We start from the raw sequence: 25,552 nt of genomic DNA, 5'->3' as shown, positions 1-25,552 counted from the left end.
ACCCAAGGGTTAATTGATTTATGGGTTTTTAATGTTTGTTTTACAGCAAACTCTTGTACTCATTTCCAGGATGGGGCTCAGCAGTCACAACTCTTGAACAAGTTAGTATTTTTGTTATCTTTTCTTTTCATATGTAACTGGTCAAGAACAGCAGGCAAAATATTGTTTAAAGTGGCAGCAGTAAAGATGGTTTGTATTCTCCCAGGGACTTGTAGTAGCCCTCTCTTGACTGAAGGTTTATTATCTGCTCTTCCTCTATTCCTAGTTCTGTTGCATTTAGCATCTTACCTTTTTGTGTTCATCATATCTATAGTCTTCACTGAATGATGTCATGAATTCACAGAGTTTTCAAGTTGCATTTGTATCATGAAGCTTCATTACACTGGTAGTTTTTTGCCAAATTTATTTTGCTTTGGAGTTTGATAAAATGTAGATTTTGTTGATTCAGGAAAAGATTTTTTAATGGCATTTGCTTTATTTTTATTTTTGGATATAAAAATAAGTTAAAGCTTTCTTGTGGCATTGATGACAGCTTTGAAAATGGTCAGCAGTTGTCCAGGATAAAACTTGTAAATATGTGGGGAGTGTGTCAGGGTGTATAATGGTCCACCAGAGCTACTGGACACTTGAAGTGATCTGTTCTTCAAAGGAGTCACAGCTTCTGGAAACAGAATTTTTTCATTTCCTGCAGGCTCCAGCAGTGGATGTTGTTGCAGTCGGCCTTGTATCTGGTCATATCATTGTACATAATATTAAGTTTGATGAAACTCTGATGAAATTTCAGCAGGACTGGGGTCCCATCACAGCAATATCTTTTCGTACAGGTATGTCCTAATGTTTTTTAGTGAAAACATGTATGAAAGCACTAAAACTGAGCGGGACAGAGGAAATTAGTTTTTGATAAAACATTTCAGAATCAAATTTGTGCTGAGAGTTTTTTTTTAGTTTTCAAAGGCTGCAGGTAATCTAGAAAAGGTAGCAATAAGTAAAGAAGATCATGCATTTTCATCATGCTAGCTGTTTTATAGGATTTTCTTGTGTTCTTAGGGCACATGAAGTGACATACAGCATATTTGAAAAGAAAAGTTTGTTTACGGTGTGCCAAGAGCTAGCAGAGTACACAATTGTCAGAGTTACTGTAATCAGTACATTTTGCTTTAGTGTCCAAACCTTCTTCTCAGCAGTGTCTTTGTCCCCCAGACAATGTTAGAATGTTAATAGTTGAGTGACTACAGAATGATGTTACTGGGGAATCTTATTTATGTTCACAGCTTTTTCTTATCTAACGAACGTGTCCTAATTACTAAGGTAACTACTTTAATGTTGATCCTTCCTGCAGAGCTGTTGATACTGAATCTAATCCCTATTTGAATAGACTTGCGAATCTTAATGTGATAGAGATTACCTTGTTGAGGAAGAATGCTACTGGAGAAAATTGTGGAAAGACTTGTGAGAAGTAGAAGGAGAGCCTTTTTGTGTCAATATCTATTGTGTTTTCACGCAAAACCTCTAGCTCTGATTGCTGGATTTAGGTGTTCTATTGTTATCTGATATGAAAAAGTCCTGGTTTTATTATCAGTGAGTTTTGGGTTTTTTCTGATTGACATACTCCAACATTTCTGTTAAAACATATATTATTTCTAATATCAACTTGAGATTTCTTTTTCCTTGTGATTGTAGGCTTTTCTTGCATCAGTTTTCAGATGTGACAAGTCAGTAGGGATGAGCTCAATGTCAATAAGCAAACCTTTTGAACTTTTCTTTTTTTTGAGCAGATGGACACCCAATAATGGCAGCTGGTAGCCCAGTTGGACACATTGCTTTGTGGGATCTAGAGGAGAAGAAACTGATGTGTCAGATGCAAGATGCCCATTCCACAGCAATAGCTGGCATGTCATTTGTCCCTGGAGAGCCACTTCTTATTACTAATGGTGCTGATAATGCTCTACGGGTGCGTTGCAATTGCTGCTGCTCTCTGAAACCGATACAAAACTCGAGTTGCTGGTTCTCAGTTGGACTGTAGTGGAGTGTAGTTTAAAGATTTGCTGCCATGTTGTCATTGCCTCATTTACTGCTTAGTAGTAGCCTTGAAGAACAAAGCTTTAGACCCACTTTTCCAGAACCACACTTTATATCCCAGTACACTCTCGTAAATCTTGATCCATTTTTATGATGTTTTGGATCATAAGCAGTTGCTGTTGATAAAAGTCCCTTGTGTTGCATGTACTCTGATGCCACTAGGCTTTGGTAGAGGGGCAGAATGAACAGGAAGCAGTCAGGTGCTGTGGTGGAAACTTCCAAAGCTTTAGGGTAAAGGGTGAAAGCCAGTGTGTGATGTTGGCTGCACCAGCTTCCAGCTAAACATATTCCACTGACGAGAGATGCAATTTTTGGCAAGTCAGTGTTTCACAGCCTGTTTTTTCTGCTTGTTTTGGGATGCAGGTGTGGATTTTTGATGGACCTGGTGGTACAGGTCGGGTATTGAGAAGCCGAAAGGGACATAGCGCACCGCCAACAAAAATCAGGTACCATGGGCAAAATGGAGAGCAAATTCTTAGTGCAGGTATGAATTCCCATTCTTTTTCAGTTTGATTTCTTGCCGTGATAAAGAAAACGTGCAGAGCTAAGTGTCTTTATTAATATACTAGATTATATTTCATGTGTTGTATAATGTATTTATGAAACGTAGTAAGTAGTTAACATAAACAGTGTAATTTTTTACTGTAACAAAGTGTTTCATTAGAGTTTTCCTACTCTAATAGGAAACTAATGTTTCCCTAGAGTAAGGTATCAGCAAGTAAGCTGAAGAGTACTAGAAAGCAGAATAGCGAAGGAGCTGCTCTTATCATCTGTATTTAGATATTTGATAAATAAAAATTGGTTTATTATCTCCTGAGCAAATATCAGCTAGTCAGAATGAAACCTGTGACAGCTAGAGAAATTTGGTTGTGGCAGGGGAACAATTAGCATAATGTATTTAAAAACTAATTTTTAATAACTCCTTTTTCCACTGGTTTGATCAAGCTTTGTGGCTTGCACTGTCTTTGTAATTTATTACAGCTTACTTGTATCTGTAATACTTATTTTCAAGGTTGCTTTTTACTGAGATATTAACCTAAAAGTGTAAAAATGCGTAAGTGACTACCCTTTCTTAGAAACTAGTGTATTTGAAAACACTGCTTAGGAAGGGGAAGTGCCAGGTCAGACTGTGTTGTACCCAGACCACTTAAGTAGTGGGGTGATAGGGACTCACCACCTAGTCTCTACTTATTCTTAAGTAATTAATTGTCTGCATGGGCTACTTTTGAAAGCATTACATTACCTGTACTAAGATCTCTTGCTGATCATCCAGCTAGTGACTTGAATTCATGTAACAAATTACTTGTCAGTATTTCAGCTCACACCAGACAAACCGCAGTATCAATCAAGTGTTGCTTAACAAATCTTCACATTTGCTTGTGCAGTGGAGAGGGCAAAGAGGCAACCTTTACAATGAAAAGGGTCTTAACCTTTGAGATCTGATGTATCTGCAGTGTAGAGAGACTGACTTTCTACACTCCTTTCTGAAACAGTGGTAAAACTTTGTGCGGCAGAAATGAATTAGTTTCCTTTCAAGTGCTACTGGTTTCCTTAGAAGAGGCATCTCCTCAAATAAACTTTATAAAATTTCATTAATGAAATTCATTTCAATAATGACATTACAGGGTCAGGAATTGAACATGGAGAAGATGTCTGTGAAGAGTGTTTCATGTGAACATGTATGGGGCCGAGCTGTAGCAATGGGATGTAGGCTACAGAAAATTAGGCTCCATTTATTCTGCTACTTACAGTGTATCTGTATTTATTCTTGGACCAGAAATTTTAGTATATACCTTATTATAGTGTTTAAAGTTGTTAATTGCTTCTCTTTTCTTTCTCAAATAGCTTATGCGTAAAGTTGATTTTTGCCCTTCACTGCTCTGTGCTAATACTTTCGTAGGTCAAGATGGAACACTACAGTCTTTTTCAACAGTGCATGAAAAGTTCAATAAAAGTTTAGGACGTGGTAAGTATTTCAGTCAAAATACAAACATGGGTGAAAAGAAGTCCTGAAAAGTATTTATGTAAATATTAGACAGGCCTTATTTTCACTTTAACTGTTCTATAAAAGCCAGTCACCTGAGTTATTTTGCAAACTCAGTCCTTCCTGCTGTAAGTGTACTCTTATACTTGTTTGTGCTTGAAAAAAGTGATTTCTGATCCTGGCGGTGTATGTTACTTCACTGGGCATGATTTTTGTGTTAAAAATGTGTAAAGCAGTAGCTGACATTTTAGCATACATAATTGCAACTTTTTAGCCTATTTCCCTTCTGTTCAATTGACTGAGTTATTAGCCAATTCATATTTATTGGCTTGAGTTCCTTTGATTTAGTGTAGAGCTGTACTTAAACACACGTTGCGCATCATGCTCTGGTTAAGGAACATTTTCATTTGGGAGAGCAAGGATGAGAAAGACTAAAATAATTTGTAGTTTTAAGTATCTATCTGTATTATTATACACGTATTTGGATCTGTTTGAAAAGACACATAAGAATTAATTTGGGTATAAATTTGAAATTCAAGATTCTTTGGTTACTGAAAGGATGCTGTTTATTGCTTTATATAGTCATGTCTGTAGGACCATGTATTTAGCTGTGATGGAGGAACCTGTGCCTCAGGATTTCAGCACAGGATCCTGGAACAAAGAGATTTTTAGTGGTGAATTCACATCTGTGAATGTAAAAGGCTGATGATTTCCTCAGCATTGCATGAATTCTGACAGAAACTCTGTATTAGTGTTCTTAGCTCTTCAAACCTAGGGAACTATGATGTGTTCATGTTAGCGAAATGTTTCTAAATTTAAGAGGAGCTTTGCGTTTTGTTAACAGTCCTTTTTAAACCGTTATGCTCAGTTCTAACCATGAGACTGAGACCCTTAATGTCTATTTTTAAGGTTCAATTAACAAAAAGAAATCAAAAAAGAAAGGCCTTAAGCTGGATATGATGGCACTACCACCGATTACAGCCTTTGCTTCAGGTAAGTGATCTTTGACATAGATTACAGACTAAATGTAAATACATTATCTTCAGGTATTCATTTAATTTTTTAACCCTCAAAACACTACTGTTTTGAAAGCTCATGTTATATGAAGATTAGATTATTCTGTGGCCTTTCATGAGCTATTGAGTGTCAGTTAAAATTGCATTTGTCTTGATAAAATGTTCCAATATTTCAAAAAGAGCATTTTATATTAAAACATCCTTGTCTGCCTCTTGGCTTGAAAATCTCCTGCATGGGAGCCAAAATCTCCTGATGTACATATTATTCCAGGCTGGAAAACCAGCAGCTAGGTGGAGGATGAAGATATTTGTCAGCTGAGGAAATCTCAGTTGCAGTTACAGTTGGTTTTGAGTCCTCAGTACATTTATTTGAGCCACTTTTCAAAGTTGAATTTCAAGTAATCCATTCATTTGTAATTCAGTATGCAAATAATGAAACTAACTTCTTTAAGCAGAATTACAATTATCTTTGCTTCATCAAAATGTGTTTCTTTAAATTAATGACCTCCTCTTCAGACTTGAAATCTGCTTTGTCAAAAGTGTAGCTATTTTCTCTTCTGAGGATGATTTATTATTTCCTATGTTGGAAGATCTGGACTTAAAATTTTGTGGAGCCATTTGACTTCAGTGATACAGACTGTTTGTATATACTTACTGCGAGTATGTGTGTATATCTTTAAGGTTTTTATTTAAAATTATTAAATTTTAAAATTAATACTAGACCTGCCTGTGTTTAAATACATAGGACCTCCATTTATTTAAGTACACTCTAGAGTTGTTTCTTTTTTGCCGTATTGTCTTTGTTTGGTTAAGTAAACCAGTTTGTATCTTGTTTTAATCTTTGAAGTTCTAGAAATCACAGTTTCAGGCTCTCAATTTTTTTAAATTTCCTGAAAAAATCAAACTTGTTCATTATTTAGATCCCCATATATCGTATTTGACTACAAAGTTTGGATACCAAGTGTTTGATAAAGAATTTTCCTGGAAATGCAAAGAAAGTATTTTGCTATGTGAAGCAGATTTAGCTCTTAAACCTGACTTGGTTACTTGGTGGCTTCTGCTGCTTCAACAGCTGAAGAAAACGTTTAAGACACTCAGCTGGAAATGTGTACAGATTGAGCAGTCTAAACCATTTAAGCCAGTTTAAAACATTTACATTGAAGTATGCTTTTCAAGCTGCAGAGTCTAAAATATGCAAAGACACAGAGCGTAACGTACTAAACAGTGCTTGTGGTTCTGTTGTTAGCATTTTGGTTACCCTGCATATGCACAGCTCTTTGCCCAGTGGTTTTTCTGAGTGGTAGCCTTTTGACTGTGCAACAAGAGCACTAAATATGAACTGTGCTGTCCAAAGGTATTTTAAAATATCAGGAGACCTTAAGTTTGACTTTAGAATTACTGTTTCTAAAAGGACTCTGTGTTACCTTGCAGAAGTGGCACATCAGAGTGACTGGGATGGTATTATTGCCTGCCATCAAGGGTATATAACCTGTACAACCTGGAACTATCAGAAAACCTCCATGGGAGCTCACAAACTGAGGCCAGAAGAATTTAGCAAACACAAACCTATTGACATATATGCAACAGTAAGTTTATTTAGGCTAAGATTTCTTCAGATTGGCACTGCATGCTATTTTTATTCCTGTTGGTACAGAAATAATGCTTAGAATGAAAAAGCACTGTCTAGATGTGTCTTAGTTGCTTTGCAGAGTGATTTCTGCCAGCTCAGTGTGTTCAAGGAGATGGTTTGTAATGCTTATGGTCTTAAGAAAAATTTTGCATTCGCATTTTTTCCTTAAACATTCAGTTCAACTTTCTGGTTCAGAGAGGTGGTTAGTGTTTTTCTTTATTCTATCACAGTGATGTAGAGTTGTCTGTATGCCTGTGATGATTAACTTGCTCTGAGAATGCAGATTGCTGAAAGCTCTGGGCTTGGGCTTTTTTTGGCAATACAGGAAAGTGTACTTCCAAATTGCAAGCAGGATATTACCTCAAAATTTGCCACTTGAGCTGGACACAACAACATTGTGTCAAACACACAGTGACAGAGATAGAAATGTTTGCTGAAGTTTATCAGCTTCTTAAAGGAGGAATTACTGTGGCACACCTCATTTGCTAGGGCTTCATGCAACTCCTGTGTGTTGTGGTACATGGTTTTTTGACCTTACGCTTACTAGTTAAGTGGTAGATAAATTAAATTGTAAATAACCAGTTTTCTTTTGACTACTAGATTTGGACTGTTCCAAAGACATCTAGACCACTGTTTCTTTGTTTCTTCCTATTTGAACTCTACGTGACCTTACCCTAATTTGGGAGGGTATTGGTAACATGGGCATTGAAAGAGGCTTGCAGCTGCCATGCTTAACACTTTCTCTTAGGGACTATATTTGTGGATATCTTGATTATTTAAGTTACAGTGCTGATATTATTATCTATGGCTTCTGCTGGATGTCACTAAGCTAGGATTTCATTATCTTTCATAACCATGCACTGCCATATTTATTACATGTTATCTATTTGCTCATTTTAGGAGCTTCTCCCTCTGCTTTCTTGAGATGTAGTTTGTACTCTGCAGGTTTCCTCAAAGAACATGTTAGTATTTTGTATTCCCGATATGCTGTGTACCTTCTAACAACTTCACTGATTGATAGACACCTAAAGAATTGTTTGCATAGGTGCTTTGTTTTGTTTATTCTTTTTTTTTTATTCCCTTGAAAGGCAGTTGACATTACCTCGTGTGGTAACTTTGCTGTAATTGGGATGTCAACTGGGCAGGTAGATGTGTACAACATGCAGTCTGGCATTCACAGAGGGCGTTATGGCAAAGAAAAAGGTAAGAACTCCTAAATTTCGAAAATACTGGCTCTTAACAGAACAGCAGTGACCTGATGTTCTGTCGTCTTGAAAAATTTAAATAGTTTTTGAGTTGAATTTGGGATACATTTCAGTTTTTCTAATTATACTGCACTGTCCTATCTTGCAGTCAGAAAACTGATTTGAAGGATCCTTGATAGTTGTAACAGCTCTGATGTTAGCATATCCTTGGTTTTATTTAACACAAAATGGTCAGTTACCAAAATGGTTAGCACTAAAATGAGATACTCTGGCCTCCACTCTTTTTGAGATAATCGCATTTCCAATACTTGGCTTCTTGTTTTATAGGGTTCTAGCTCTTAGATAAATTTTTCCATCTGTTTTGTGCTCCCTGCTTGGAAATGAAAGAATGTTTCATGTAAATGGAAAATTGAAGTCCTAAGCAAGTCCAGTTCTTTGCATATGGTGTTATTTTTAATTATCCAGCTGCAAATTTAGAACATAATGTGGCAGTGCTCTGGCATTTCCTTTTAATAGTTGCATACATATATATTTCATGTCATGTGTTCTCATGCATGTTTTTTTGGCACTCCTTATCTGAATTTTTTGTTGTAGAAACAAGGAAAGAGTCCTGATGAACCCTTAAGACTTACTGGATTTCTAAAAGCCATCTAGCTCAGCAAATACGAAATAGTCTCTTTGTAAAATCATAGGTTAATGGTGGGATGAATTTTCTAATTTTGCTTACTGGCCAGTAGCTCTCGGTATAGATTAAGAAATTGATCCAAAACCAGAGGAGCTATGTCTTGCCTTTACACTGCAGTGTGAAGTAGCCTGGGAAAATTCCCAGCCTTTGTGCCTGAACTGAAGCTGTAATTTTTTCTGGAGTGGTCGGGCCTCTTGGAACTATTCCTTAAGTGATTCAAGAAGTCCCTCAAATCTCACAATCACAAAAAGTTCCCCAAACTGAAAGCAGAAATAAGAGCTAACACTCCACTTCAATTGCACTTCTTACGTGTATTCTAGATGTTTACTTGAAATCAATTTAGTTTCTGTAGACATGAAAAAAACGTAGAATATTGGAACATCTTGTCAAGTGTCTTTCAAATTGTCATATGCTTGCTACTCATTCGTTGTAGTCAGGCAAAGATAAACCAAATAGTGTTTGTCATTCAGCTGATTTCTGTGCTAAATTTAAATCCTGAAATAATACTCTCTTTTCTCTCGTCTTGCAGCACATGAAGGGGCCATTAGAGGGGTAGCGGTGGATGGATTGAACCAGCTGGTAATCACAGCTGGTAGTGAAGGATTAATTAAATTTTGGAAATTCAAAATGAAAGATCTGGTTTATTCCACTGAACTTTCTTCTGCTCCGAGTGGAATTCTGCTTCACAGAGACAGGTAAGAAACTGGAGTTATTTCATGTGCATATTTTTTGGTGAACATACTTGTCGAGAACGGCAACCAGTATTCTTTATTAGAATATATTAGAATTTATATTTCTGATGCTTTGAAATACAACTGACTAGTAAACACAGGATGACAAGAGATTTTATTAGACTGAAGAACTGTAACAATGTCCTATTTTTAGGATAAACAATACCTAGAGCAATGTTAGGATGTTTTTATTTTTTGTCTCTTGAATATTCCCTGTCATATGTGTTGATGTTTCTTGGCAGTGGTATTCTGGGAATTGCCTTTGATGACTTCACTATTAGTGTTTTGGATATAGAAACCAGGAAGATTGTCAGGACATTCTCAGGACACCATGGACGGATTAATGACATGGTAATTGTTAACTCATTTTCATTTGTGACATACACAGATACCTAACAGATTTCACAGATGGTGGACTTCTCTGCATGTATTAAATCACTGGGTATTATGTTCAGCTGTGAACAGTAAAGCTGTAGTTCAGCTCCACAGCACTTTAGCCATGTTAGCTTTAAAATGTAAAGTGGTCAAATTGCCATCTATTTTTTAAAGTGCTTTGTGATTTTACTGTAACTTGGCAACAAGCTGATTTGGAGGTCAAACAAAACAAAGCGTTGGGAATAATGAAAACCACGTTGGGGAGCAAAATTATGCAGTAGTCTCAGCTGTGTATATAGAAAAGACAAGCAAGCTGAAAACAGATCTGAGATTATGCAGCACATTGATATCTGGTTAAATCTTATGTAATAGTCCATTGTAGTGTTCAGTAAAATAGTTTTTAGCTTCAAATTTACTTATAAATTCTACTAAATTAGTATTTACTTAACTTATTCAACTTCATGCTTAGGAATAGGTTTTCACCTTCAATGTAAAAGGGAGGACCAAAGTGCTTTGACCAACAATGAGATATGTCCTGTGTTTTACATTTGAACCTGTTCTTAAAAAGCTTCTAGATTTGTTCTTTTCTCACTTTCAGTAATGTATTGTCGGTTTTGGTTTATGGCCAGACCATTTCACCCTGGTTTTAGGGAGCAGTCTAATCTTGTCAGGGCCTCCTGTGGGGTTGGCTTATCAGTTGTGCCATAAAATTGACTGTTTTATTTTAGACTTTCAGTCCTGATGGTCGTTGGCTGATAACTTCATCAATGGACTGTTCCATTAAGACTTGGGACCTTCCCTCTGGATGGTGAGTCAGTTTAAAAACATGCAGCAGAATAAATAATTCCCTGTCTGCTAAATGGCAGAAACCTTCTGGCTTGGTTATCTGTCGCCAGATGTGACAGATTCAAAGTTGCACTTGATGTAGCAACTCTGTCCACTATTTTAGTTGTGTCCAGTGCTAGCAATGTGTGTCTTTTTCTGGGTCTACAGAATAACACTGTCCTGAAGATCTGTTGATGACACCTGGAGCTTCCATGTAGTGTGAATGAGTGTGAATTTGTTCTTTGTCTGGAAGCAGTGCTATAATCTAAAGGGCAAGAGATTGCTTAGGGTGAATTGCAGTCTGATATGCTGAGGTGTTTGTAGGATCATAGAGTGGTTTGAGTTTACAGAATCACAGAATCACCAGGTTGGAAGAGACCTTCAAGATCACCGAGTCCAACCCATGCCCTAAGACCACCTCAACTAAACCATGGCACTGAGTGCCACATCCAATCTTTTTTTAAACACATCCAGGGATGGTGACTTGACCACCTCCCCAGGCAGACAATTCCAGAACTTTATCACTCTTTCAGTAAAAAACTTTTTCCTAACATCCAACCTAAATTTCCCTTGGTGCAGTTTAAGACCGTGTCCTTTTGTCCTGTCAGTTGTTGCCGGGGAGGAAAGACCAACCCCCACCTGACACCTTTCAGGTAGTTGTAGAGAGTGATAAGGTCACCTCTGAGTCTTCTTTTTTCCAGGCTAAACAACCCCAGCTCCCTCAGTCGTTGGAAGCAAAGATCTAGTCTAACTGGATGTGGAAAGGAACTTTTCTCACTAGATCAGGTTACTCAGAGCCCCAGCTTGGCCTTGAACACCTCCAGAGCTGGGCCATGCACTACTTGTTTATGCAACCTGTTCCAGTGCCTCACCACCCTCATAGTAAAGAAATTCTGCCCTACATCCAATCTAAACCTACAGTCTTTCAGTTCAAAGCTGCTGCCGCTTGTCCTGTCACCATAGGCCCTGTTAAAAATCAATCTCTCAATCTTTCTTTTTAATCTCCATTTAAGTATTGAAAAGCCACAAGGTTATCTCCCCCAGAGCCTTCTGTTCTCCAGGGTGAAGAACACCACAGCTCTCTTTATTTTTCTCATAGGAAATGTGTTCCAGGCCTTGGCTCATTTTCCTGGAGCTTCTCTAATTTCATGCATGTCTTTTGCTGGGGGCCCCAGAGTTGGATGCAGTACTCCAGCTGGTTTTGTAAAGAGAGGCCCATTTTCACTTACATTCATTTTAACAACACAGTATGGCTTTACATCAGTTATATTTTTCATTTGTTTGTACTTGCAACTGCCAAAAATACTCTCTTGTGATCCACTGTGAGTAGTTTTCTCCCAGAATAAAGTTTGGCTAAGAAGTAGACAAGTACACAAAAGTTCAGGAGCATAGAAAAAAGCTGAGAAGTAACTTTGCATTCTGCCAGTGCATTCTTTCAGCAGCACATCGGATAGATTTTTATTTTTTTTTTAGTAATTTAAGGTGGTACTGTGTAGTGTGCAGCTCTGGTGGTTGTGCCTGGAACTGAAAGGTTTCATTCGGGTTGATTATTTTTGTTGGTGTGGTTTGGTAAATTTTGTATACTTGTAAGAGTTATCATTTTACTATTACAAGTGCCTTGCATCTCAACAAACAATTGGCCTGTTCTTGCACCATCTAAAATAGACTATGTTCTAGTCTAAAGTAGAGCAGGATGGACATTGTCTTCTTCCCTGTGTAAATGGGAAGGAAATTAGCACTCTGTCTTTCTAACACTCTTTCCCTTGCAAAGTAATATGTCTACAAAAAATTGCAGCATTAGTTAATATCAGTTTCTTCTATTTTTCATTTCTTTAACAACATAATACTTTGTGGTAAGAATCTATTCATAATGTTTTTAAAGCAGTCTGATGGTAGTTCTCCTTTACGTGTAAAAAAAATTAAATATTTTGTCTCTTGTCTCTGAAATTCGGGTCAAGCTGAAATCTAGGCAGGTACTTAAACCCTGGTTTTAAAAGTAATTAGGTTAAATTACATTTCCGTTATGTAATGGCAAGGTTTTCCCATAGCTATAGGCAGAGGAATGTATTGAAAAGGAGGAACAGCTTTAAATAAAAGGCCTGATGCTTGCTTTACCTCTGTGGCTCATAAATAGGAGAGACATCTCAGGAACTAGAACCTCAACTTTGATATTGTTCTTATAAATGATGGAAAACGTGTTTCTAGAATCCAGCATTTATGAAAATTACCAACTGACTTTAATAAATGGTCTGATATCTATTAATTGGACATCTGTTTTTACTTGAGAGTGGTGCTTAACTGTTCTTATGTAATAAAAGTCTTCCTAGTGCGTGTTTTTGCTGTAGGGCTTTTTGAAAACTGGGAAAAAAAATACCAATTTGTGTGAAGAAAGTTATAAGCAGAAACCCTGGCATTATGCAGATTTTCTGCTGTGTGGCTTGCATAGGCAAATTAAGAAATCAGGGATACGAGCTGACTGTTCATAGTTTGGATGGAACACTTGAGAAAAAAACAGCATAAGAGACCTGTTAAATGTGAGCCTAGTAGCTTTATACTTTGCATTGTCTCAGTTTTGCAGTTAGGCAGGAAGCATAAAGGTCGATGCCTTCGGCCCCCTGGCAGGATTCATTTAGCTTTTTGTGTAAAAATTACAAGCATGTCTTATTTCCTGTAGTAGATTGATCCCGCCTTCCCCCAAGCCTGTAATTTTAATCATGATTTAAGTTCAGTAAGTAGAAAAACTTAATTTCTTGTTAAGTTTGTTTTGGAGTTCTTTGTGGTTGATTTATTGAACAGACTTTCTCAGCTACAGATAAGGATTGTGATAAAAGGATGGATTTGAAACTAAAAAAATTATCTAGGCTAAATTTTTTCGCCGTTGTGCACTGTGTGCAAAATGTATCTGGTATAAGTTTGGGATTTGTGGGTTTAGTGTTTATACTGAAAGTGATGAATGATTTTTTCTTACCTGAGATTTGCAACATGTGTCTAAGAACATGCAGAGGGAATAAAACACCCCATTAAGGGGAAAAAAGGCTTTTATTTTTGGCATGCTCTCTCATGCTCATCACAGGAGTGCTCAGTATCTAAGGAAATACATGCCCACAAGATTTTATGTTTTGAACTGCTGTGTTACATCAATATTTTTTCTATCGTTAGTGATCGGAACACGGCTGTAGAGCTGTAAACAAGAACAAAGTATTCACACTCTTCGTTTGTTCTTTTTGTTTCTCTTGGTGAACTAGTTTTCAAATTCAACTTTTAAGTAAAATTTGAAGTAACTGACGTTTATATTTCAACAAGTGACAAGCAATGCTGTGAACCTGGGCTTGAGTGGAAGTCTGCTAGGGAGTGCATCATCCAGAACTTAAATGTCTCATTGTTAAAATAGTGGCATAATAAATATTTTAAGTTTGTCTTTACATGGTCTTTTTTCGATTTTCTGCAATCGTGAAAAAAATTATCAAGGAATGGTTTATCAGGCTGAAGATATGGTAATGCCAAAACTGTTGCAGATAATCAAACTTCACATTGTACAGTTCATACTTTATTTTAGAAACATTAGGTGCTAGTATTAACCAGGTGTATATGAAGTATGCTGAGAGAGGGAATTGTCAGTCTGAGCAGCTGGGGCTGACTGGAAGTACAGAATTTATGGCCACTAAGAAGGTTTGTGTTAGGTACAAGGAGTTTAATAATTCGTCACATATTCCCCAGGGTGTGCTTATCTAAGGACGTGCCCGCTTTATCCAGAATTTTGTAGAGACAAGTGGTTTGTTGCCCAGTGCTCTTCACTTGCTACATTTATATGATCTATTTGGATACTTCTGCTACCCTGGTTTGTGTCCATACTTGTAGTGGCCTCTTTGCATTCAGCTGTAATTCAGATATGTGTAGATAAACAAGTTTATCTTGCTGATAATTTTTCTGTTGTGTTTTTTTCTCCATAGCCTCATAGATTGTTTTTTGGTAGACTCTGCAGCTGTGAGCCTTACTATGTCCCCTACAGGAGATTTTCTGGCTTCAGCACATGTGGATGATCTTGGAATTTATTTGTGGTGAGTATGAGTATGTAATCTGTTTCTACACAGAATTTAGGATGGGAAGGAGTTCTTATAATCACTTGTACTGCAAATAGAGAATTGCCCTGTGAAGTATCATCTCCAATGTTTTGTGTTTTCTGGTTCTTATTAAGACAGGTGTTCTGTATTGCTCTAATTCATAAATAATGAAATTTAAAAATTTGATGCAGTTAAAATATTTATTCTGATAGTTAAATGGTCTCTTTTTTTCTAAATGTTTCATACTCTTAATAATTCCTGTTATGCCTTTCCCAAAGTTTTTTATAGACTCCATTTCCCCCCCCACTTTGAAATGTCCTTGTTCAAATAGTGTTTCTTTCTGAAGTGCTTTTCTTGTCCTGCTATACAGTGTTGTCTGAGACTTCTGAGCAGTGTATGAAAATTGTGATTATTTATCTTTATTAGTGATAAATGAGCACAGAGGTAAAATGTGGTTTAGTTCAGTTTCCTCCTGATAAAGCTTTAAAGCAAATGACTGTTCAGGTCCAGTACTGAAGTAGCACACTCTGAAAGTGGCTTGGGTCTTTTTCCCATTCAGCTGGCAGATTATTTCAGGTTATATATGTTGGCTGTAGTTTTGCCTGAGGAGTGTTCAGCTGTTAAGTCTTCCTGTGGTTAAGTAAACGTGCTTCCTTGTGAATAACAACAGATGTTTTTACCTAGCCTTAGTTTATATTGACAAAAGAAGAAATTTGCCAGAATCATTTGTGTGCGTATTTCAATCCTGTGAAAGCAGGATGAATCATTTATTTTTGCATAATGTCTTGTGCATAATGTTCAGCCTGGAGAAGGCTCTAGGGAGATCTCAGAGCTGCTTCCAGTGCCTAAAGGGGCTCCAGGAGAGCTGGGAGAGACTTTGGATAAGGGGCTGGAGTGACAGGAGAAGGGGGAGTGGCCTCAAACTGAAAGAAGATAGGTTTAGATTGCACATTGGAAAGAAATGCTTGATTGTGAGGGTGGTGGAGCACTGGCACAAGTAAATATATTTTTGGCCAGCAGGACTAGGGCAATTATTGCCCCTGTACTGGGCACTGGTAAGGTCACACTTAAAATAACGTGTTCAGTTCTGGGCCCCTCACTTCAAGAAGAACATGGAGGTCCTGCAGCCTATTATTATTATGTCCTTGGCAATAATACTTGAACATAACATTTACATTGCAGATGTTCAGGTGAGTCTATTGCCACACTTTATTTCTTGCTTATCTGGTAGATGAGGAGAACTAATCTTGAACAGAGCCTGGTGAATTGCCACACTGAAGCAGTATTAGACTGCGGTATAAATTGTGTCTGAAGTACTTGTTCCCCTTCATCTGGAGATGACTTTTAAAATGCCTGTCTTATTTTTTCAGGTCAAACCGTTCTTTGTATTCACTTGTGTCATTACGGCACCTTCCTGCAGATTATGAACCTTCTTTGGTGACACTCCCCAGCACCTGCCCCATGCAAGGTAATCCTCAGATGAAAATGTATTTTATTTTCCCCTTGCAGTTTGTTTCCCTGCTTGTATGCCATAGATTCATTGCCATTGTCTTGTTGGCAAGAGAATTGGGTTCAGCTGACCTGCCGTGTGCCTGTGCCCAGTGAAAGAAAGGCCTAAGTGGAATTTTTTTGCTAAATTACTAGAAGTGATTGTGCTTCAGAAGTCCTCTAGATGGAGGTCTTGTCTGCCCAAGTTTGGAGTGCCTGCACTCCATCTGCAGGAAAATCACACTGGAAAAACTATTGGCCACTAGAACATACTTTGTGATGATGGCTGCTGTAGCGAGCACATACTTGTTTTACATACTTAAATTAGGGAGACGGGATTCATCCCAACACTGTGAATGTTTTTATCCTGATTCTGGCAGAAAGTTTTAATCCACTTTCTGTCTTCAGTAAATGTAAAGTTCCTGTTTAGATGCTAAGGGCTCTTAATGGGTTACATTCCTTTGTTGTTTCAGGCTTGTCTTAATAAATTCATTGTTTTAGCCAAGTAATATTTTGCAAAAAGAAGGGAAAGCAGACATATTTGGCCAAGACCACATAGGAAATCAACAGAAAATTGAGTGACTGACATTATAGCTTTTCTTGTGGGATGTTGTGCTTTAATGTTGAGATTTTCTTTATTTTTATGTGCCACTTCAGTCAACCTATGAAGAGGTTGTGATGAGGTAGTGAATATGGTGCAAGGATTTAAATGCAAGGATTTCACAGCTTTGTAACTTAGAACTAAAATGACTGTGTATATATTTAGACAGTTAGAACAATGGCTTACTGTCAAAACTTTGTTTTCTTTAAGAATTCTATAAATTGGTTTTATATAACTTCAGCCAAAGTAGACAGATCTTATTACTTTTTAAAATTTTGGTTATTCAGTTCTGCATCTCAGCTCTAATCTTTTAAAATTATTTAATATTTCATAAGGCTAATACACATTGTTTCTGTAGCTTTCAGCTCTATGTTATGTTAGCACCTATGTCTATAACTGTTATGCATTTGTTATTCAAAAATTGCAAAATAAATAAAAGTGTTTGGCTTGATTTTTTAAAAAATGAATGTGGTGTATGAATGTTTATAAAAGATATCTGTTTCTGCAAGATGTGGATGTGTCAGGAGATGAAGAGCCATGTGATGAGATGATAGAATATGTTTCACCTGAGCAATTGGGAGAGCAGCTGGTGACCCTTTCCTTGTTACCGGAATCAAGGTGGAAAAATCTCCTCAACCTTGATATTATCAAGGTACTGTGCAAAAAAATAGCATACATCCAGATACATTTGCCCTATTTCTATGAAATGCATTACCTATTCATGAAACTTGATCCTGCTTTTCAGGCATTTTCCAAGATTTTGCAGTAGAAGTCTATATGGTGCTTTTCACAGTTCCTGGGATTTGGGAGAGGGGCTGTTTTTCTGCTAAACAGTAGCTTCATAATTAGTGGTAAAAGATTTTACCTGTATATTTATTTTTCAGTTAGTCTTTAGATCTAGTTTTCAAAGTATTTTAAAAATAAAACTGTTGACAAACAAAATATTCCCATGTGCTCTTACTACGATGATAATGATTTTAATTCAAATATCTAATTAACAGAAAAAAAATAAACCAAGAGAGCCACCAAAAGTTCCAAAGTCAGCACCTTTCTTCATCCCAACAGTTCCTGGTCTTATACCCCGATACGTTCCACCAGAGGAGGAAAATGATACACAGGTAAAAACAAGAATCAATGTAATTGTGTTTATGTAGTGTGTTTTAAAAGAAATCTTAAATGCTTGTTAGGATTGAGTTAAATCACTAGACTTCAAAGTACCAGTTTTAACTCACTACACTATTGCTTTATTTCTCAAAGTCTTATTCTGTCAGTAGGAAAATAATCTAATTGAGTTGTAAAAATATGTCTGCATATTCATGTACACACTGTTATGCTTTTGTGGTCCAGTCGAAGGTAGTAAACCTTGGAGTGCTGGCACAAAAATCTGATTTCTACATTCATCTTGAAGAAGCCCTGAGCACCAACAAATGTAAGTTAACAAAATATTTCACAAAAAATGTTGATGCTGCTTTTATTTTGAGATATATATGTGATTTCTAATGTCAGAATTGTAACAGATGTGAGGGAAAAAATATGCATAGTACAGTAGAAAAGGCAAAGAAAATGACTTAGATAGCCAGACTAGATCACAGATCCATTGGTACTGCAGCTTGTCTGCAGCATGGAACCCAATTGTAGCTAAAACCCTTATAGGGAAAGAAGGTTGTATTCCTAAGGTCATTAACCTTTTTTGAAAACTGTGATGATCTCACCCAGAAAAGGTGCTATGTATTATTTGTAGGGGAAGGAAGGAAGGTATTGATTTGGTAAGGAATAGTCTGGTGATTCACTGAAACATAGAAGCATAATGTGCCTGTAAGTTCTCCTTTCAAGGGCTACTTCACCAGACATTCAGCAAACTTACAGTGTTAATTCATTGCCTTATAATTTAAAGCTTAAGAAGAAATAAATGATACAAAAATAAGGTGTTGGATTTCTTTGAACATTCAGTTCATTTTGAAATTCAATCACTTAAATGACCTGTGGAATGTACCAGCTGTTTTTCATGTTTGTCTTGTGATGCTGCAGAATCCTTGAAACTCAAATTTTTGGAAATGATTGCTAATATAGCTAACTTGGAAATGTAAATGGACAGTAGCTTGTCCACAAAGCAGTTCTGTTGGGAATTCTTCTACCCCTGCTTAAACATGTTGAGATGACCAGCTTACTCAAGTGCACTTAAAACATTTTGTGTGCAGAACTTTATTATCTGTCACAAATGGTGTGTGTTCTTATGCTGTATTTTTAGTATTTCGATTGGCAGCATTCTATTAAACTGCTTCAGAGCCACTCAGAGAAGAGGTGCGTGTTTCAAAACCTTGCCAAGCATCTGGAGGCAGCAAGTACACTCTGATGCACTGTGGTAGTGGACATGTGGATCTGCCTCGGGCCACCTCTGCTGTAAGGCAGGTGTGCTTCAGGGTCTGTGCCACAGCCACAATCCAGGGAGCCCAGTGATCCTGGCTGGGGATCATGGCTCTTTGCTTGCTAGATTAGAACCATCTCTTCTAAAGGTGAAGGACCATGCAAATAAAGAGAATCATACTGGAAACCATTCTGATTAACTGTGGGGATGGAAACAGGGTTTCACACCTTGGGTCAGGAGTGTGGAACACAGACTGAGCTGCAACCTTTTCCATGTTGTATGTGTGTCAACTTCACAACATGTTCCAAGCTTCATTTGTTTAATGTCATAAAAAAAGATATTTGATGCATCTGTTTAGTACTGTTGAAATCAGTTATATTTAAAACTAGCTAATGATTTTTGTAGGGATCTAATATTGATTTATGCCACCTAAAGAATATTAGCCAGTGTCTAATACCATTAGCTACCATGAAGTCAGTCTTCTTAACAACTTCTTAGCAAAAGAAATATTGATCAGAATACATTTTAAAAATGTTATGACTATCAGTTGCATTTGCAGCCAAACATATTTTTAGTTTCATTTTTAAAGCAAATGGATGGAATCCTCATAGATCATCAGGTAGGATGGTAGAAATCCTGACAAGGAACACTTATTAAGAGGAAGAAAGTTTGTAATTTGCATGTATTTCTGCTATGGAAAAGATTTTCCCCCAGGTCCCAGACAAGCATAAGGCATTCACTTAACAAAAGTAATAGTTATGTTAGATGCACCAGAAGATCTCTAGTTTTGCTTAATGTCAACTAGAGTAAAAATGCCTGGTAAAAGTAGTGCTCTCTGTCTTTCAGAGTATATTCACAGTTGACAGCTCGAAATCTCTAGTATGTACATTCTTTCTGACATATGAAATGAAAAGTTATGTGGTTAATTAGAAAATTTGTTTAACTTAGAAGATAGAAAAGGGAAAAAAAGTGAAACAAATACAAAGTTGTTGCTTGTATTTTTCAAGGTGAACTTTAAATGCGTCTGAACTTCTAGTATGTGGTGGGACAGTAAATTAAAGACAGGAAGACATTTTGTTGAAAACAAAATAACAAGGAAACAGTAAAAACTTGAAATTCCTAGTTGTTGCTTAAGAATTTTGGAATAAGCCTATCTTATGAAAGATCTGTAAGATTCTCTTCTGCAGATGTTACTGATAATGTGTCCCTCAATATCCTCACACAGATAAAGCTCCACTTGACTTACTGAAAAGCTTGGGGCCATCTAATATTGAGATAGAACTACGGGGTTTGGCCCCTGAATGTGGTGGCTCAACGGAGGTGATGCTGAGCTTTCTGAGAATGATTGGGATGATGCTGAACAAGAAGTACAACTTTGAACTTGCTCAGGCGTACCTGGCACTATTTTTAAAGGTAGCAATTTTCTTATAAAATTTTATGTTAGTTCTATTTAGAATTATGGTTGTGCAGTAAAAAGGTATAAATTGTCTGCTTGAATTACCTTAAGTGATTTTGGTTGAGAATGGTTATAAAATGTCTAACTGAATGTATTGGATGATTTGGCAACTCATTTGGTGACAGTCAAGAAAAACTTGCAAAACAAAAGATGTTGTGAAGAGGTCCCTGCTACATAGGTTTTGTTCTAGTTCTTAGAATTGTTCTTATTTTGTTCTTAAAATTGTTTTCATTTTTTTGGTACATGCTTAACTTCTTAGTTGTTGTTAATTATAAAACTAAGGTATGCTACATCTTAAATAAGCAAAGAATTTAATGCACAGTGGTTGGGAAATAAATTAGATGTTTTGTTGGCTTTATCACTAGACATTGCAAGCCTGACCTACTTTCCATGTCAGTGGGCTGCCTTTCTTGTGTTACCTATTGAGTCTCACAGAGCTAATGAAATGATTCCAGGGCAGGTATAAGTTAGAAAGTTATTGTACTGAAGTGCAGTAACAGTCACTCTTAGAGACGAAATGGTTCTGCAGAAGATTGAAACCCTTCTGATAGACAAGTGCTTAAGATACTCTGATTTTTGAAACCTTGTGAAAGCAATTAATAACAGTTTACTTGGAGAACATTGTTATAAACATTCAGACACATGTAATATCAGGCAATACCCAGCTTCTCTGGGTAACCTGTTCCAGTGCCTCACCACATTCACGGTAAAAAAACTTGTCTAGTATCCAAACTGAACCTACTATCTTTCAGACTAAAGCTGAGTATCAAGACTCCTAAATTATAGCCTGGAAAAATAACTATTCCATCCGTTAAGTGGTAATAATTGCTACAAGATCAGAAGGTTTCTCTTCCTTCTGCTTTAACAAGGTTGCTGTTTGTCACATAAGGAGACACCATGCATCTCTATAGAGTGTGCTGGCATCATTCTTCTTGATGTATGCAACATGGATAATTAAAATAATAATCCTGATTGACCTTTGCACATCTGTCTAGGCTTTCTAGCCTAAAGAGGAATTTGTGATGCAGGTCAGAAAGTGGAGAAAATTACCCTCTACGGACGTGTGTAATGGGGATAGATTCAGCAGCCTTGCCAGAAGATGATCTAGTAAAAATATAGCATATTTAAGATATTTTGTTGCCTTATCTCATCTAGTACATGGAAAATGGATTTTAAAGACTAGCAAAAGGGAGGAAGTATTAAATAGAGGAAATTAATCAAAGGAAAAGTGTCCTTTACTTACTTGGGACATTTCCTGAAAGCAAAGTATTGGAACTGAATGGGAAAAACAGTCTCTTAATTTTTTTGTTATCTGTATTTGTTTCACTAACTGCTTGTTTTCATTTTCAGTTACATCTTAAGATTCTCTCATCGGAGCCAAAACTCTTGGAAGAATTATCCAAATTGTCAATGCAACTTGAGGAAACTTGGATTCACTTGCAGAGTCTCTTCAATCAGAGTCTGTGTGTTTTAACATACATGAAAAGTGCTTTGCTGTAAAATACTTCAGGGTTTTGTCTGTATAAGATTTCCCTCAGAGTAACAGTACAATTACCAAAAATACTGGATTCCAAAAATCATACTGGGTCTTGGAATCATAGAATCATTAAAGTTGGAAAAGACTTCCAAGACCATCAAGTCCAACCTTCTACTGAATACCACCATGCCCACTAAGCCATATCACTAAGTGCCAGACTTCTAATTTTTTTAATATTTCCAGGGATGGTGATTACACCTTCCTGTTCCAGTGCTTCTTCTGGTGCTGTATTTTATACATCTACATATGGCAGAGTATTTTAGAACATGCATAACTGCCTAGTTTTCTTCACTTCACTTGGAGAAAAAATTACTATGTGCAGCTAAAGTATTTGTTGTGTTGGGCTCTTCTGTCAACGGACAGACATTTGGATTCAAGGCCCTGAGCAACCATGGCAGGGGGTTGAAACTAGATGATCTTTAAATTTCCTTCCAACCCAAAGCCATTCAATCATTCTCTGATTCTATGGCTGCATAAAATGTAGTTTATAATGAAAAAATGACTTGCGGGGAAAATAAAGAAGTGGGAATGTAACTCCTGTGCCGGAGACCAAAACCTATATTATTCTTAATAAAGTCATTGTTGATGCAAAAATAAAACAAGAAGTCTGAATTGTTAACACTTTATTAAGATTAGTCTAAAGCAAATTAAACTAAAAATTGTGTTCCTCTGCAATTAGAGCTCTTTTCTTACGATGTTTGTAAAAATCAGTTGTCTTCTCGCTTTTGCAGACATCTATTTCTGAAGGCAAAGATTTCCAGCTATACTAAAAATGGTTGAACTTCAAAAAAAACCCCAAGAAACCCAAGCACCATACTAAACAAACAAAACCAGATCTTTGGGAGGCCAAATTTCATATGAAAATTGTATATTTTCTTAAGGAGAAAAGATTACTGGAAAAAAAGCTTTGTTTGGGGGAATTTTTAATTAAATCAGGTGGGTTTTTTTACAAATTGATATTTAGGTTTCAAAAAATAAGGTTTGGGCATTGTTTGGGAAATGAGTGACATTAACTTGAACTGTGCTATTTCAGAGTCTTCCTCCCAGCAGAAGAATCTCCTGAACAAGGCCTTTGCTGTATTTCACGTGCTTGAGCTACATACACAGACCAACAGAGTAACTAATACAAATATGTGCAATTTCAACAAATAAACTTGAAGGGTGGTTCATTACATTTGGCAGAAGACTGAAGCAATAGTGAGGGTTAGTTGTACTGTATATCTTATTTCTTTTTAATGCCGTTACGTTGTAGAACTCCTTTTAGTTGTGTGTACTGGAACAAATTATCTGCAAACATAGAATCAGACAACAATAGAATGGTTTGGGTTGAAAGGGACCTCAAAGATCACCTAGTTCCAACCCTCTGGCCCCTTCCAGCCTGCCCCTGGACACTTCCAGGGATGGGCATCCACAGCTTCTCTGGGTAACCTGTCCTGCTGTCTCACCATCCTCACAGGGAAGAATTTCTTGTTAATGTCCAATTTGAACCTACTGTCCATGAGTCTAAAGCCATCATGTATACCTGAGGTTTCTTACGAAGTTTGCTACTGAGATTTAAGAAAATCCTTTGTACCACAGAATTACTAGTTTCTGGTGATATGGTTCTCAAGGACCCATTGCTCCCAATTTATTATTTATTGGATTGATCTGAACCAGTCCAAAATCCCTTAAATGTCGATGTAGTATATAATGAGCCTCTCAGCTTGCAGGCCTTACTGTAACTCCTTTAGAAGATCTTACTGAATCATTTTTTGAAGAAAGACAAAATGTTCTAGGGTTAATAAGGGCAGACCTGCCTCAGTGGAAGAAGGACAAGTGGATAAAGAGCTTTCATCTTGGATAAGAGTAAGGGTCTGTCAAGACCAGTACTCTGTCTCCAGCAGGAAGAAGGAAGAGACGTAGTATAGCAGCCTGGTTGTGTATAAAGTGATCCTTTCTCAAGCACATCATAGCACCTTTCAGCAGATGACAATTAGATACTCTGTGACCCAGCTGTGGCCTGACAGTTGTGTTTAATGTTCTGTGACAGACCTTTTGTTGTCTCTGAGTTCATCTAATCTCTTTTAGAACCCATTTATCCTTCGCAACATCCTGTAGTAATGGGGCCTACAATTTAATTAGCAGGAATAATGTATTTCTGTTTACATACTCCAGACCTGCTATCTTCTAATGTTGTATGCCCCTCCTTGAATGTGGAAGTATCAATTGTGCTCTGGTCTTCATGTTTCACAGACTGCCACAGAGCAGTGGTGAAAGGGTTTCTACTCATGAAGGACATACTTCATTTTGCTGAGTGCATGTGTCTGTTTTTTCACTGATACCCAAGAACTCTTTCTGGGCACAGATGTTTAAATCTGTATGTACAAGATTTATCTACAAAACCTGTAGGGATTGTAGAGTAGGGGATTTTTTTTTTCAGCTTCTGTTTTCATGGTCTGCTTGATGTCATCATAAGAAAAAAGACATGCTCTGCCAAGCAGGCTATTCTTCTTAGAACAGAAACATCAGGGTAATTTTTGTGACTGATGTATGTATAACACAGTTGACATAATATTTGCAGTCTGTATGACCTCATTAAATGTCTTTAATGCAGTTTCATGTATCATACACAGATATGTTTTAAGTCCACCTGGAACACTTCAATAACCTTCAGAATGTAGTGTTTAAATGTGAGTCATATCTCACCTCCTTTATTTTGTCTTTTTCTCAATATTTCTATTCATCACTGCTATTTCAGGGGTGTTTTACTATTATTAAAGCTGCAGAGTCTTCCACCAATAGTTCTGATTGCTTCTTGTTCTTGGTCTTTTTATTTTGTCATTTTTACTCCATATCAAAACAATGAACAACTTTTTGCCATTAATAAAAAACTTCTTCAGAAATAAAAAATAATTTCCTCCTGCTAGTGGATGAAAGTAGATATTTCACCTGCTCTTTCCTGCATTATTCCTTCACTTGAGATGTCAAGGACAGTATTTTGTGGTATGAGTCAAAAATTGTTGATTACAAGTAACACACGTGACAGCTGAATTTGATAATTTGGGCTTTGTGTTGCCCATAAGAACTCACTTTAGCCTGGTGCTTTTGTAATGGCATATGCAATAGGATGTGGAAAAATATCTAGATGGATTAAGGGATATAGTTGTTAACTCTAGGTTGTCTTCCAAGCAGGGCAGCTGCTGAGGATTTTACCATTCTTACACAATGTCAAGCCCATCTTAAGCTAGCTCTGAGTAGCAGCTTGCTGTTAAAATTCTCCATGTTATTGTGTGCTGCAGCACTCCTTTCAGCTTCCTCTCTAGCTTATGCCTGCCTCTGTTCCTGTGCTTCCTTTTCACCATGATTTTCTCAGCTCTTTTGGCTCCTGAGTGCAGCTGCTGCTCTTAGCTACTCCTGCACACAACAGTACTGTCAAGTTAGGTCTCAGTACTTCCACTATTTTCTTTTGACTCTTATTTTTTCCAAACAGATTTGGTACTTGTGGTTGTTTTGACTCTAAGCCAGCTAGTTGGAC

General features: G+C 37.0%; 1 protein-coding gene across 2 annotated transcripts in view; it reads left to right on the top strand.

The window, feature by feature from the left end:
• Positions 1-22,664, top strand: part of WDR36 (WD repeat domain 36) — a 29,580-nt gene extending 6,916 nt beyond the window's left edge. For both annotated transcript variants that reach the window (XM_048291805.1, XM_048291806.1), the window contains exons 6-23: positions 47-101; positions 692-824; positions 1,776-1,951; positions 2,443-2,563; positions 3,980-4,045; positions 4,973-5,056; positions 6,511-6,665; positions 7,798-7,912; positions 9,129-9,294; positions 9,573-9,681; positions 10,434-10,513; positions 14,481-14,588; positions 15,962-16,059; positions 17,190-17,332; positions 17,682-17,798; positions 18,028-18,109; positions 20,271-20,458; positions 21,852-22,664. In XM_048291805.1, the coding sequence (XP_048147762.1) occupies positions 47-101; positions 692-824; positions 1,776-1,951; positions 2,443-2,563; positions 3,980-4,045; positions 4,973-5,056; positions 6,511-6,665; positions 7,798-7,912; positions 9,129-9,294; positions 9,573-9,681; positions 10,434-10,513; positions 14,481-14,588; positions 15,962-16,059; positions 17,190-17,332; positions 17,682-17,798; positions 18,028-18,109; positions 20,271-20,458; positions 21,852-22,001 (2,146 nt within the window). In that variant the 3' untranslated portion in view covers positions 22,002-22,664. The remainder of the gene's footprint in view (positions 1-46; positions 102-691; positions 825-1,775; positions 1,952-2,442; positions 2,564-3,979; positions 4,046-4,972; positions 5,057-6,510; positions 6,666-7,797; positions 7,913-9,128; positions 9,295-9,572; positions 9,682-10,433; positions 10,514-14,480; positions 14,589-15,961; positions 16,060-17,189; positions 17,333-17,681; positions 17,799-18,027; positions 18,110-20,270; positions 20,459-21,851) is intronic.
• Positions 22,665-25,552: the final 2,888 nt, after the last annotated feature.

This window comes from Corvus hawaiiensis, chromosome Z, assembly GCF_020740725.1.
Source record: "Corvus hawaiiensis isolate bCorHaw1 chromosome Z, bCorHaw1.pri.cur, whole genome shotgun sequence".
In the NCBI taxonomy this organism is placed as follows: domain Eukaryota; kingdom Metazoa; phylum Chordata; class Aves; order Passeriformes; family Corvidae; genus Corvus; species Corvus hawaiiensis.
This window is presented reverse-complemented; position numbering and strand designations above follow the sequence as displayed.